Genomic DNA, 13,249 nt, shown 5'->3' with positions numbered 1-13,249 from the left:
AAACAAAGCAGCCCGACTGCAAGGTTTAACTTTGTTTCTACCAGGAGTTTTTCTTTCATTTACGTCATACAGTCATAAAGATTATTCTGGAGAAACCCTATCCATGTGGTTGTAAGGAGTAAACATCGACTTGACTGCTGTTGGTAAATAAGAATGATTAGTGTGACCAGTTGCACAGAGTGGGCAGTGGAGTCTTCATGGCATCTGCAGGAATCTACTAGATCACTAGTAATCGCAAAGGATTAACAGGAAAATCGTTCTTTAAAAAGCAAATGTTTACATTACTGAGAGTCTTTACGATCTTTAAGCGCATCATATACATCGTGCCTTTGTCGGATCAGATAAAAATGTGAGCCATCTGTGTCCGACCTATTAGACTGTGTAGTCAGCCCTCTTTATGACTACATTGTGTAAATGTCCATGCATTGCTGACACTGTGATCGCCCTCCCTGCCACCCTGTACAGAGTGAGCGCACGGAGCACAGCCCTGATTTCCCCGGTGACGTCACGGCTTGTCATGTAACCATAGCGACCGGAAGACGCCGAGAGAAGCATGGCCTCGGAGCGGCTCCAGCTGGGGGTTGTGGGGCTCCTCAGTGAACCCCCTTTCCATATCGCCAAATGTGCCGCTGAGGTAAGGCAGGGGAGATTGCTTCATATACAATCTGTAATTTCCTAATCCTCATTAGTAAATCGCTGTCACTATACATGAGGGGTTCCTGGGAGTGCTATAACCTGTAGCAGCTCCTCCTGCCTGCCTAGTACACTACTATGTACTGTATACAAATCACATATGAAAAGCTTTACAAGGTTTCCAGGTTTCTTAGATGTGTAACATCCCTTTTATGTACCTTCACTTATATTAATAATCATTCCAGTAACCTGTCAATTAAAACATTAATTCAATGAATGAATCGCATGATCTCACTGTAATAAACAATAAGTGATAGAAATGTAAGTACCATGCATTAGGTGCACTGCGTTGCTATTTGTTTGAATGGCACCCCAATACACCTCCCGGCAGTGCAGTGAAACATGGGGTACTGCAAAACTGTGAGTTGTGTGCTGCGGGAAGGTAGTACATGCACTACCACGCCGCAACGCATGGTATTGCAGTGCCCATGTTGCACTATGCTGCAATGCACGGCTGCTGGGAGATGCATCGGGGTGCCCTTCAAATGGCAGTGCAATGTCCTCCTGTGACCCATAACTCAGCATATAGCGGGCTATTGCCTGCTATATACTGAGAGCACAGAGCCACGCGGCAGCCAGTTAAGATCGCGACAATATGGTTTGGAACCACCCTGCTACCTGATTGCTCACCCCCTTCCCTCTCTGTCCCTCCAATGAGGGCTGTAGGAATGGAGCGGGGGGGAGAATCCCTATAGGGAAAGGTGACTGACAGTCATCGCTCTCTGCAGGGAGAGAATCTGGAACTCAGCGATCAGCTGTATGTGTTTGCTGACTTCCTGATCAATAGAGCCGACCTGTGACAGGCTCAGTGTCACAGGTCAGCTTGAATTATAGGGATGAGTGTATTTTACTCACCCCATAACTCTCCTTTAAAGCTGAACTGCAGGTATAAAATGTTGCATACTTGCACTGGTCCAGCTTGGTTCAATGTAAGTGTACATATGTCATACCTGATGGGCTGCTAGAGATCCTGTAAAGCACTGTAATAGCTGGAGCTACTACGGTGCTGGCTGCAATCTTCCAGGTCCTCTATGGTGCTGTACTAAGCAGTTTCCCCTCTGCTCTAAAAACACAGGGGATAGCTCGCTCAAAACAGTGGCTATTAAGAGAACACCCACCCCTTGTCCAATCAGAGAACACCTTGTATTTATTGATAATACTGGAGGGGGGGAATTTATTAAAACGGGAGCAGGCAGAATCTGGAGCAGTTGCTCATAGTAACCAATCAGATTCTCTATTCACTTTGTTCAGTTAAAAATGAAAGAGAAAAGCTGGTTGGTTGCCATGGACAACTGCTCCAGATTCTGTCTGCTCCAGTTTTTATACATTTCCCTGTAGGTGTTTTCTGAATGGCTGCTGTCCAGGCTACTACAGTGCTTTACAGGATCCCCATGGTGTGATCAGGTATATCATATGCATACTTACATTGGGCCCTGCTGGACCAATGTAAATATGCAAACTAATGCATACCTGAAGTTCAGCTTTAAGTGAGCACCTATAGACAGGAAGTGGTTGGAAAAGGTACATGTGGAGTATCAGTGATTAGAGGCCAACAGTTTCTTTGGAAAGGGCCCTCTGCAGTCCATGTTTGCCAGTGGGCTCCCGTATACTGGCTACTAGGAGCAATCAGGGAGGTTTACAGAAAACATCCCTGACATAGCATGTTCAATAATATGCTTTTTATTGTGTGTGGATGCTGGCTGGAGACTCTAATGGAGAGGTTTTACCATCAGTATCAGATTATACTGTTAGATCAAGGTTTCTCAACCTTTTTTCAGTCATGGCAAAATCATGGGGGAACCCAGGCGGCACCGCGGTTGAGAGAGGCTATCCTAGACCTATTATGGGGCTAGGGCTATGGCCATGGGGGAGCTCCATCCATAAGTGCATTGCTTAGAGCTCCCTTGTGAGGAGTGATGCCTCGTGGACCAGAGTGATTTCACATTCTGGCTCCTGGCACCTCTATAGGGTGTGCAAGGGAGCTGTACAAGCAATGCACATATGGATAGAGCTCCTTCACAGCACAGCAGCCCACACTGAACCCCAGGCTGAGGATCCACTCCAGTTCTTGTAAGGTAGGGAGATTGGGTGGATTAAAAAACAACAACAACATTTTTTGGAGTGTGTATGTGTGTGTGAGATTGTGGTTGTGTGTTTCTGTCAGTGTTTTGAGGGCCCATTCACACCAGTACAGTATGTTAATCTCACTTTCCTGAGTTCTGGTGTGGGAGGTGTGGTGCATTGCCATTCATTTGAATGGCACCCCAAATGCATATCTCACCCACAGTTCTATCACCTTCATTGGAACACACACTACAGCAATTCCATGCGTTCCATTGCAGTGCAACTTGGGTCACTACTTAATGACCAAGGACAAATGTGGGTCCTGACTGAGGTTACACAGGTTGAGAACCACTGCTTTAAAGGATGCAGTTAAATCTAACATGATATTCGTCCTTCTACTCTCCTGACTAATATGTACACAAATTGTATTTTTAGGTGCTGAAACATTCATTTGATGGTGAGTTTGAAGATCCAGTCATAAAGCCACTGCTGGAGTTTGCCTGGCATGAATACCTACAAGAGAAAAAAATGGTACTACTTTCTTTATTCTTCCGAATTCCCAACTACTAAATAATGTGCACACATAGATTGGTTTGCAAAAGAGTCAAATAAATGAAATAATAAAACCCCAGCAGAGATGGAATTATGGGGAGGCAATAAGGTGCAGTGTCTCTCCAAACTCAATCATGTACTTCACTAATGGGGTGTTACACCCTTTTTTTTTATCCCAGGGTTGTTCTTGTGGTTTCTGCCACCTGTGACCCTTACTGGTCCTTATGAGTGTTTTATCACTGTTTTTATGGTACACTGTAGCAGTGAATATTTGACTGAATTTCATGGGTACTTTTTGTATTAGGCAGGGGATTCCATAAGGTTGATCGTGATCTACCAGTCGATCGCGTAGCGATCAATGGTAGATCGCGATGTTCTCTCCTCCCGCCCGTGGGGTTTCTCTGGATCCCCGCTGCTCTCCCCATCTGTATGCAGCGGGGATCTGAGAAGTGAAGGAACCTCTGCAGTAGGCGGGGTGGGGGGGGTTGGGGCGGAGAACGGAGCTGCTGTCACTAACACTAAGGCCAATCGGTGAAGAGAGAGAGACGCTCGGCCAGGTTCTGACAGCTGGCGCCTCTCTCAGCGGCTCCGTCCTCCGCCCCCCCGCCGGCTGAAGTGCTTCTTTCACTTCTCCTCGGATCCCCCGCTGCCTCTGCCCGGGAAAGCAGGGGGGATCCAGAGGAGAAGCTAAGCCCCCCTGTGTGCATGGTACCAATCCTCTGTGCAGGACAAACACTGGAGCGATCAGCTGTAAATACTGGGGACACACAACATATGTGTTCCCAGTTATGGATGAACAGTGCTTTACATCACTTCCTGTTCATTCATGAGTTTCTCAATTGGGAGTAGCACTCTGTACAGAGGCTCCTTCCCATTCAGAAACTGGCTGATAGTAAAATATTTTCTGAATGAATGGGAAGCCTCTGTACTGCTTTCCCCTCAATTTATTTTTCTATTTTAAAAGGGAAATATCAGGGGTCTGTTTAGACACCTAATATTTCCCGAAGGGGGTGTGGGGTTGTATTGAAGTCAATAGCAGCGCAGCCATGCCCCCTCGCCCACAGTGCTAATGCCCGCACCCGGAACGCAGGCACAGTAGTGCCTGCATTTCGGTCCAGTGCGATCGGCAAAAATAGTGCTCGCATTTTTGCGGATCGCACTGGACTGGAACGCAGGCACTGCCTGGGTTCCGGGTGCAGGTGATCGCACTGTGGACGAGGGGGCATGGCTGCGCTGCTATTGACTTCAATGCACCGCCACGCCCCCTCCCGCCCCTGAATGCAGGTGTTTTTTTGTTGGTAGATCTCATTGAGCTCATCATTTGAAAAGTAGATCTCCAGACGAAAAATTGTGGGCGCCCCTGTATTAGAGGGTGCCCAGTATGGGAGACACATGCCCTAAAGACCCAAAGGTGATAAATGCAGAGATACTGCACATTACCTTTGTAATTGCTGGGGTCAATGCTTAGATAATGCGTCCCACCTATCTGTGCCAGTTCTGCATGTATTTCATTGTGTGTGCCATCTGTGTCCCACTGGAGAGAAGAATTACCTGCCTTCCTGTTATGTAGGCACACCAGGAAATTATGGGAAACCCCTCCAAAGTAAAGGTAAACCTCCTCATACACAGATCGAATTTAGCCAGTTATCTGTTGAACAGGCCAAAATTTGATCAGTGAGTGGCCCTGCCCTTGTTGAAGCTGGGTGGAAATTGTTGGCTGAACAGTGACTGTAGCCAATCAGCTGCAGTCACCCTTGTTGAAGGAGCTAGGTGAAAATGTGTTGGCTGAACAGTGACTACAGCCAATTAGCTGTGGTCACCGCTCAGGTATTGTGACAGCCACGTAGGTTGGCTGTCAGAATACAATTGCCAGCAGGGAAGGTTCCTTGTCCACACTGTTTGGCGTGATGGGAACATCAAAAGATTTCCACTTGTTCAGCACCACGGGGTTAATGTGTATGGGCAGCTTTAGTGTGAGGGTTAGCATCGGGTTAGAGTTACAAGGAGGGTTGAAGTGTGCAAGAGGTTGTTAGTGTGTGGGTTAGGATTGGAGTTACAGGCCGCAGGTGCCAGCTATCAGAATACAGTAGACAGCACTAGAGATATCTCTATCTACGTTGTTTGGTGTGAATGGGGTAATGGAGGGATTTCTTTCATTTAGCCTGCCGACTGAATAAGAAAAGTCTTATGGTGTATGACCAGCCTTGACTCCTATCATTGGGACAGGTGTTCCCGCTGGAAGATTTCCCCTTTTTCTTGGTATGATGAAAACTCAAAATTTTGGATTTTTCATCACTTTAAGTCCCAGTGACAATGATCGCCAAGACAAATAGCAAGATGGACTCTTCCTAGTGGCAACACAGACAACGATGACATCCCGACAGAGGTTTTAACCATCATTACTGGGTCTACAAAAAAAAAAAGTTTTGATATACTTTACATACCGGTAGTCACTAACCTAAACCAATCACAATACAACAGGGGTGAGCAACTCTGGCCCTCCAGCTGTGTTTTAACTACAAATCCCAACATGCTCCTGCCTCTGGGAATCATGCCTGTAAGTGTCAGGCTTGCAATGTCTCATGGGACTTGTAGTTCCACAACAGCTGGAGGGCCGGAGTTTCCCACCCCTGCCATACAGTATTATTTTACTGAAACGTCATTGTATGTATGTCTAATGTATTTACAGACTATGTTGCGTTAGCTTTATATTCAAATACTTTTATATTTCCTTTCCTTCCAAATTGTTTTAGGAGATGAAAGGAGAAGTATGGGAGTTTTCCTCCCAGGTCATGTGCTTTGTCAATGGACAGTTAATTGGTGATGAAAATGGCTTAAAGGCTTGGGCTGAGGATATGTGGGATTACCGGGACTACAGACCACTGGCTTTATACAAGGCATTGGCTGAAGACCTTTATGTCAAGTATATACAAGAAACTAAAGTAAGTGAAAGCAGACAAATGTTTGACAACACTAAACATTATAGTCATGGACAGATTCTGATGCATTTTACCATAAAGTACTAGAAAACGGGCTCCTGTTCTTAAATGTGGAGCATATTACTGTCACACAACATGGAATGTTGTTAGGAGGGTGCTGCAATGACTGATCATGGTTTGATATATCGATAAGATATGCTGCCAGCACACTAACAAGCTTGTTTCAAAGTGAAAAGTTTTCCATTCTTGTATGATCACAATGTTTTGTGACCATGCAGGGACCCTGAGGAAGTAATACCAACACAAGAAGAATATTTGAAGTAATATATATTGGTAACAAAATGCATATTCAGTGTATTACATGTATAAAGCGTGTCAGCATGATATCCTCAGCTCAGCCATTGGCTTCTTTGATGTAATAGTATGTCATTTCTTATTATAGCACACCTTTGTGTACCTTGATATTGCAATTCAGGAACAACCCATAGGAAGATTGCTATTCGAGGTAAGTAAGGACCATGCTATTAGTTATCTGCTCCATGGGTAAAGTTTATTTATTTGTACTGATTTATAAAGGGTTGACATATTCCATAGTTCCTAATAAGAAACACTAGACCACTCCTAACAGTTCACATGCCTGAAGGAGCTTACATTCAAATGTCCCTAGCACAGTGATAAACACACAATGGAGACAGTGGAAGCAGCCTAACCTACCATTATGTTTAGAATTGTGTGTGGAAACTACACCGAGCAGAGGAACCTCATGCAAACATGCAGGGACCATATGAACTCCAGGCTGAAAATGTCTTTGAGCAGCCATAAGGTAGGTAGCAGGATATGGCATTTTATGGCTCCCTTTTGGTGTGCAGTCCGTAGGGAGGGTCTAGGTAGGACCTGCTGTTTTTTTCTATTCTTTTTTCTTGTCTTTGGTGCAGTATCCTGTACCAAAGACATATACTGTTCAGACATCACATCTGTGCTAGATAGTATTATTGTCTGGATAAAAAAAAAGAAAAATGCTATGTAGGCAGATGTTAATGTAATCTTTTGCTGCTGGACTCTACAGCAGTATCTTGGTTTGTTATGAGTTACACTTTTGAATGACACTTTAATCATTACCTAAACATATTTGAGAACGAAGGATAATAACGCATTGAATTTAATTAGTGTGTGTGCAATACAGACAGGAAAGGGCTTAACCATAGCAATAGAACACCATTCGACTGCTTAGGGGCCTGAAGCAAAGGATAAAGCTACAGGCTTAGGTTTTGCTGCGTTGACTCGTGACACATAGGGATCTATTTTTAAACAATTTGCAGGGCCCTGCAAATAATGCGCAAAATGAATGTTCTTAATATATTTTCTCTTCAGGTATATTGTGATGTAATATTGCATTATGGCCACTAGATGGAGCTAAGGATTATAGGAAATAAGTATTTATGTTCTGTGCTCATAGTTGCCATAGTGGCCTGCAGAGATTATCTGTAGAAAGGTAGAATTGCTTTCTATGTAAACAAATGCTGAACAATCCTTGCCCTGTAAATACCGATAAACATCCATTTTGTGCAAATATATGCTAAATGAATGTTCTTTAGTTTTTTGTTTTTTGTTTGCAAACTGAATGTAATCCTGAATGTTATTAATGTAATATATAATGTAATATTGCATTACGGCCACTTGGTGCCGTTTAGGAGCATAGGAAATAAGTATAGGGAATAAGCTCCATCTAGTGGCCTAATGCAATACTACATTACATATTACTTTAATAATATCCAAAAATACATTCAGTTTGTAAAGAGCATTCATTTTGCATGTATTTGCACAAAACCAATGTTTATAGATGCTCACAGGGTGAACGGCCCTGTGAATTGTTTATAAATGTTGTCCTAGATTGTTCACTTCTCCTGCCTTCTCCAAACTCTTCACCCTTTTGTGACTAACCCTGTTAATGTTAGAGTTAAAGAGGTGGTTAGTGTGTGGGTTAGCATTGGCTTTACCAGCAGGGTTAGTGTGAGAGTTGGTGTGAGTGTTGCAGTTGCTACTAACTACTTCTGTATGTGACATCAAACATACCAGTTCGGTTTATTAAAATAGGCAAGTTATTTTATTATTTAAAATGTTATATTAACTATATTTTTCTTTGCAATAATGTATGTCATTATTGCAGTTGTTCTCAGATGTGTGTCCTAAAACATGTAAAAACTTCCAACATTTGTGCTCGGGAGAATCCGGGGACTCGCCAAGTGGAATCAAGTTACATTATAAGGGTGCTCTCTTCCACCGCATTGTGAAAAATGGCTGGATACAAGGCGGAGGTAATGTATGGGTCCTGTGTTCTATGAGGTTTATGGGATAATGCATAGTCAGTTGATAGGGAATGTGCATTTGAATCATATCAAACAAAACCCCCTCATACTGTAAATTCATTGAATATTCAAGTTACTAATTCTTGAAAACATCCATTAATGAGACGTAATAGGAGTTTGACCAAGTACATAAATATTTTTATCTTTTTAAACAGATATAGTGGCAGGAAAAGGAAATGGAGGTGAATCCATTTTTGGAGGAACATTTGAAGGTAAATATATAAAGGTTTATGTATGTGTATTCATTTATAATTGTAGCTGTGACATGCAGTGTGCACTTTAAAGAGGCAACAGAAAATATGTTGCAAATATTTTCCAAACTATAAATAGAATTGTTGTACTTACCATAAAACTCATTTCTCTGGGTTCCTTGGGGGCACAGCTTCATTCAGTGCAGTAATGTCTACATGTTATAATTCTCATTGCTGCCAGCTCCAGATCTCACAGCACCACTTCACCAAACTTCCCATAGGGGAGCTCACTCCCTGTGCATTTCATTGCACTAGTGTCAATGACATGCCTTGGAGGAGGGAACAGGGGAGCGACTTTTTACCCAAGGCATCAGGGCTAGGTGTGGCTAAGAACACACACAGCATTAAGGTCTCAGATGTAGTTCCTTTTTCAGGGATAATGGCAACCTGTCCGGTTTCTGAAGGATTTCCAATTGTAATCCTCTGAAATAGTGTTGTACAATGGGGTCTGCCTCAAAGAAAGCTACCATGAGCCCCAGCGCCTTCATGCAGTAAAGCAGGAAAAACCAACGCCAAATCAGTTTTTCCTGAGTGAGGAGTGCAGAGGGGGAAAAAGGAGAACTTCTTGAGATTCTAAAGCTATTCAATATCTTCCAGTGACCGTATAGTTTTGCAGACATTTATCTCCTGGCAAAACTCTGCCTAGAGTTGCAGAGCAGGCACTTCTATCTGGGCTGACTAATTTAAGGATCTCATGGACCACACTGATCAAAGCAGAAGCAAACTCCTTCTCCTGGGGAAGGTTAGTAGTGGATGCTTTCTTTTCCTTATTGAAACAGTGAGTGGCCTTCATCTGTGAAAATAGGAAGGATGACGAAAGAAAATTCAGTTTTCTAGACAACATTGGCCTAGCCTTATGTGCCCATGAATTCGTCATGGCAATGAGTACACCCCACTTATTTTCTGGAAAGTTTAGACTTTGTGCATATATTTTGTGCATAAAGAGGAGGAGTATCTAGTGTTATAAATAATGAGAGAATGAGAGAGTGAGTTGAGGCCCTGTTAGCCATAGTCTTCGATTTTAAAGTATATATAATCAGTGGGGCTGAGGACCCTGCTGGGAAAGGAGGGTGTACCGGCCTTCATTCACATCCGAGTCCAAACACGCTAAACCCATCAAAGAAAAAAAAGTAGAAGACATTTGTAAAGGCCACAAATAAAGAGCAACTAACAACTATAAAAAGAATTGTAAGAACAAAAACCCGTCCAAAATGATAGGTGAGGCAGAAGCAGGCAGCTCTGTCTCTTGCAAAAGATGCTGGGGGTTGCTACCACCCAGGCTCCAAGATAGAGCAGGTGGGGAGACCGGAGGGAAAAACCGTACATAATATAATACGCTGAATGAACGTAATTATTCATTCAAAGATGGGTGGTGGCAGATATATATAAAGATGTATACATAGCAAAAAGAATTGAAGATATTTATTGGATATAGTAATAATAACAAAAATATCACCTACAGCTGTGTTTCAAGTAGGGCTTTTACAGTGGAGTGCAGTTTTTTTAGGCCATCAAGAATTTGCATGATCTTGATGGCTGAATATACTGGACCAGGAACTGGCTGAGAAGTGTATTTCTTCCTCGGATCCCAGGATAAAACTAACTCTTTGGCTGAAGTTGGGTTTAGCCACTATGCTGTCCTTGCTACTTGGGTTGGTTGCTCTTTTGTTGAACCTAGCATCCTCTTCTGCACTGATTTCTGAATGCAGCTGTGTCCCTCTGTGAATGACAGAGGAATTCCTTTCTCTAAGTTCATTGTAGGACACTTGATCCATACAGTGAAAACCAGTTATAGTGCCACCTATAGGAGGAAAAGGCTAGGAGCAAGTACTAAGGGAGGCTCCACCTGGTAGCCACAACCCAACACTAGTTAGTATGCAGTAGTACAAGCACAAAAAAAATCCAATATTGGCAACAGGCCCCAATACAACCAGAGAATATAATTTAATAGTGAGTAACCAAATAATTTTTTCTCTATTGTTTATTGAAGAACATAGCTTCATCTATAGGTCATAAAAACAAGTGAAACGATTTCCTGGTATGATTGTACACCTTGCCAGAAGTAGATTTGCGTGGCTTAAGTATTGTTGGGATAATGGATTGCATCAGTACCTATCTCTCAGCACCCCGTCTTCAACAGTCATGCTGTTAAGGCAACTAAAGGCAGGATAGGAGACAGGACCTTGTGGTGGAAAGCTGTGACAGTTATCACCAGTTAAGTCAGTGGATTTAACTACCAAACAAGTCCTAACAATCTGATTACTAAACATTATTTTACAGATGAGAATTATGCTGTGCCTCACAATAAACGTGGAGTTCTCGGCATGGCCAATAAAGGACGCCATACAAATGGCTCCCAGTTCTACATCACTCTTCAGGCTACTCCTTATATGGATAGAAAACATGTGGCATTTGGGTGAGTAAGCACATTAAGGCTTTTAACAAATACATTTAATTCACTCTGCCAAAGTTCTCCAGACCTTTGTTCAGTTCCACAAAACAGTATAGCTATTTGCTTTTTTATTTGCAGAATCACGTGTGAAATTTTTAGAGTGCATACCTCCCAACTGTCTCATATTTGGGGACAATCGCTATCCCTTTCCCTGCTTTAGGTCTGATGTAGGGATATCCATGAAATATGTTCTGTTTAACTAACAAAAGTGTTATTCTGCATAAAAAAACTCTTCATCCTATCTCCTAATTATCTTATTTGTAATAGTAAAAAGTAAAGTATTAGGGGGGGAAAAAAACAATTCTGGGTCTAACCAATCATTTTTGGCACATACATTCTTAATGGTCTCAGATGAGGGTGCTGGGTAACGCAGCTCTGAGGCTTAAAGCAGGTAACACAAAGCAGATCATCTCTAGTGTAATCAAACTTTAGATGGTAACCAGTACATGCTGAGAAGGAGCTCTGTGTGGTCAGATTGACTGCTTTGAAATGATCGGGGCTATTTTTGGTGTCAGATATATTGCCAACAGATTGGATTGACACAGTAGCAATCAAGCGTGTGCTGTCATCAAGGTAACACCCACTATCTGAGTTAGATTAACACTATACCTTCTCTCTAGCAGTGGTAAAATACTCACCCAGGTGCACACACCCTCTGGGGTAAAGAGGTTCTGGCCCAGTTTACTACAGGGAGTAGTAGCCCATAGTGTCTGCTAGTGTAGGAGTGAGGTAGAATAGCACAGGAGCACAGTTACCCCAGAAATGCTTGCTTGCTGTAAAGCTGGTCGCATGTGGAGAGACTCTACCCACTTATTGTAAGCTTCTTGGTAGCCAGGAAGAGCTGCAGGGGAAGAAAAGGGCAAATTGCCTCTAAACAAGATGGTGGCTATGTAACTAGGCCAATGCAGCCTATTAGGCTGCACTGTGACCCATTCCTCTATGCTGTCACCCCAGGACTGTTGCACATGAGTCTGAAACCACCAACCCTTGCAAAAAGCCCCCTGGACCCAGATGTCTGGTGACTGTACACTGTGACTAATACTGTGAAAGAGAGGCTCGTCTCTCATAAAAACTGCACATGTAGGGAACAGCAGGACTGTTACAGTGAATCCTGATCAGCCATCGAGAAGACGTGCACTAACTGACTGACTAGGGGGATTACAAGGATCTAGATATTCAGCCTAGAATCTAGTCAGCTAGTTAATAGAGGCGGGATACTAAAATATATCCCGCCTCTATAAACTATATAACTATATATATAATAAATGTCTCTGTTTTGGGGATTATGTATAAAACAAACTAGAGAAAATAAAGTTAGAACAGTATGAAGTGAGACAAAGGAGAGTGGTTGCCAATACTGATCAATCAGATTCCTTGTTTCATTTTCCTAGAGAAAAAAAATAGCTCCACTTTTGTTCCCATTTTCTTTTCTCTATTTTTTGTACAAATATTCCTAATAAATGGTTTCTGTTAGAGAACTTTGAATGTATTGTTGCAGGTGCATTTTAAGTACTCTCAAAGGAGGAACTATCTTACAAATAGATTGTTGAGCAGACTTGTTTTCACAAGTTTTTTTTGCTTTTTCTGTTGTAGGCAATTGGTTGAAGGCAGTGATGTACTATGGAAAATGGAGGAAATCCCAGCATACAATGAGAGACCAAAACTCAACTGCACTATTTTGGACTGTGGAATTTTTATTCCTTAAGAATCAAATATTTTTCATTGAAAGAGTCAAAGCAAACATAGTATATTACAACTACATAAAGACTGCAATAGGCAACGGATGAACTAGCCATCTCAAATGTATGCAGTTAACTACTTGAACTCCTTACATTCAGTTTTTGACAATACGTGACAAATGGGCAAGGTGATCAAACATGTATCAGTTAATAATGAGTAGGCTACCAGTAGACAACATATGGATGCAATGGA

At 42.5% G+C, this 13,249-nt stretch overlaps 1 protein-coding gene across 2 annotated transcripts; it reads left to right on the top strand.

The window, feature by feature from the left end:
* The first annotated feature begins 550 nt into the window (after positions 1 to 550).
* On the top strand, positions 551 to 13,047 carry PPIL6 (peptidylprolyl isomerase like 6). 2 transcript variants are annotated; one of them, XM_018575641.1, is made up of 8 exons: positions 551 to 634; positions 3,193 to 3,288; positions 6,063 to 6,251; positions 6,691 to 6,753; positions 8,416 to 8,563; positions 8,770 to 8,826; positions 11,146 to 11,281; positions 12,911 to 13,047. In XM_018575641.1, the coding sequence occupies exons 1-8, from the start codon at positions 554 to 556 to the stop codon at positions 13,020 to 13,022; spliced, it is 882 nt and encodes a 293-aa protein (XP_018431143.1). In that variant the 5' UTR covers positions 551 to 553; the 3' UTR covers positions 13,023 to 13,047. The 2 variants fall into 2 exon arrangements, with proteins under 2 accessions (XP_018431143.1, XP_018431144.1); XM_018575642.1 differs by lacking the exon at positions 3,193 to 3,288.
* Positions 13,048 to 13,249: the final 202 nt, after the last annotated feature.

Source organism: Nanorana parkeri, unplaced genomic scaffold (assembly GCF_000935625.1).
Source record: "Nanorana parkeri isolate BGI_ZX_2015 unplaced genomic scaffold, ASM93562v1 scaffold4321, whole genome shotgun sequence".
In the NCBI taxonomy this organism is placed as follows: domain Eukaryota; kingdom Metazoa; phylum Chordata; class Amphibia; order Anura; family Dicroglossidae; genus Nanorana; species Nanorana parkeri.
This window is presented reverse-complemented; position numbering and strand designations above follow the sequence as displayed.

Excerpts from the sequence above, each read along its gene's own strand:
- PPIL6 (XM_018575641.1), top strand. The coding sequence starts at position 554 with ATGGCCTCGGAGCGGCTCCAGCTGGGGGTTGTGGGGCTCCTCAGTGAA. Across the intron at positions 6,252-6,690 it reads AGTATATACAAGAAACTAAA|CACACCTTTGTGTACCTTGA; the intron begins GTAAGTGAAAGC and ends TTCTTATTATAG. Across the intron at positions 11,282-12,910 it reads AGAAAACATGTGGCATTTGG|GCAATTGGTTGAAGGCAGTG; the intron begins GTGAGTAAGCAC and ends TTTCTGTTGTAG.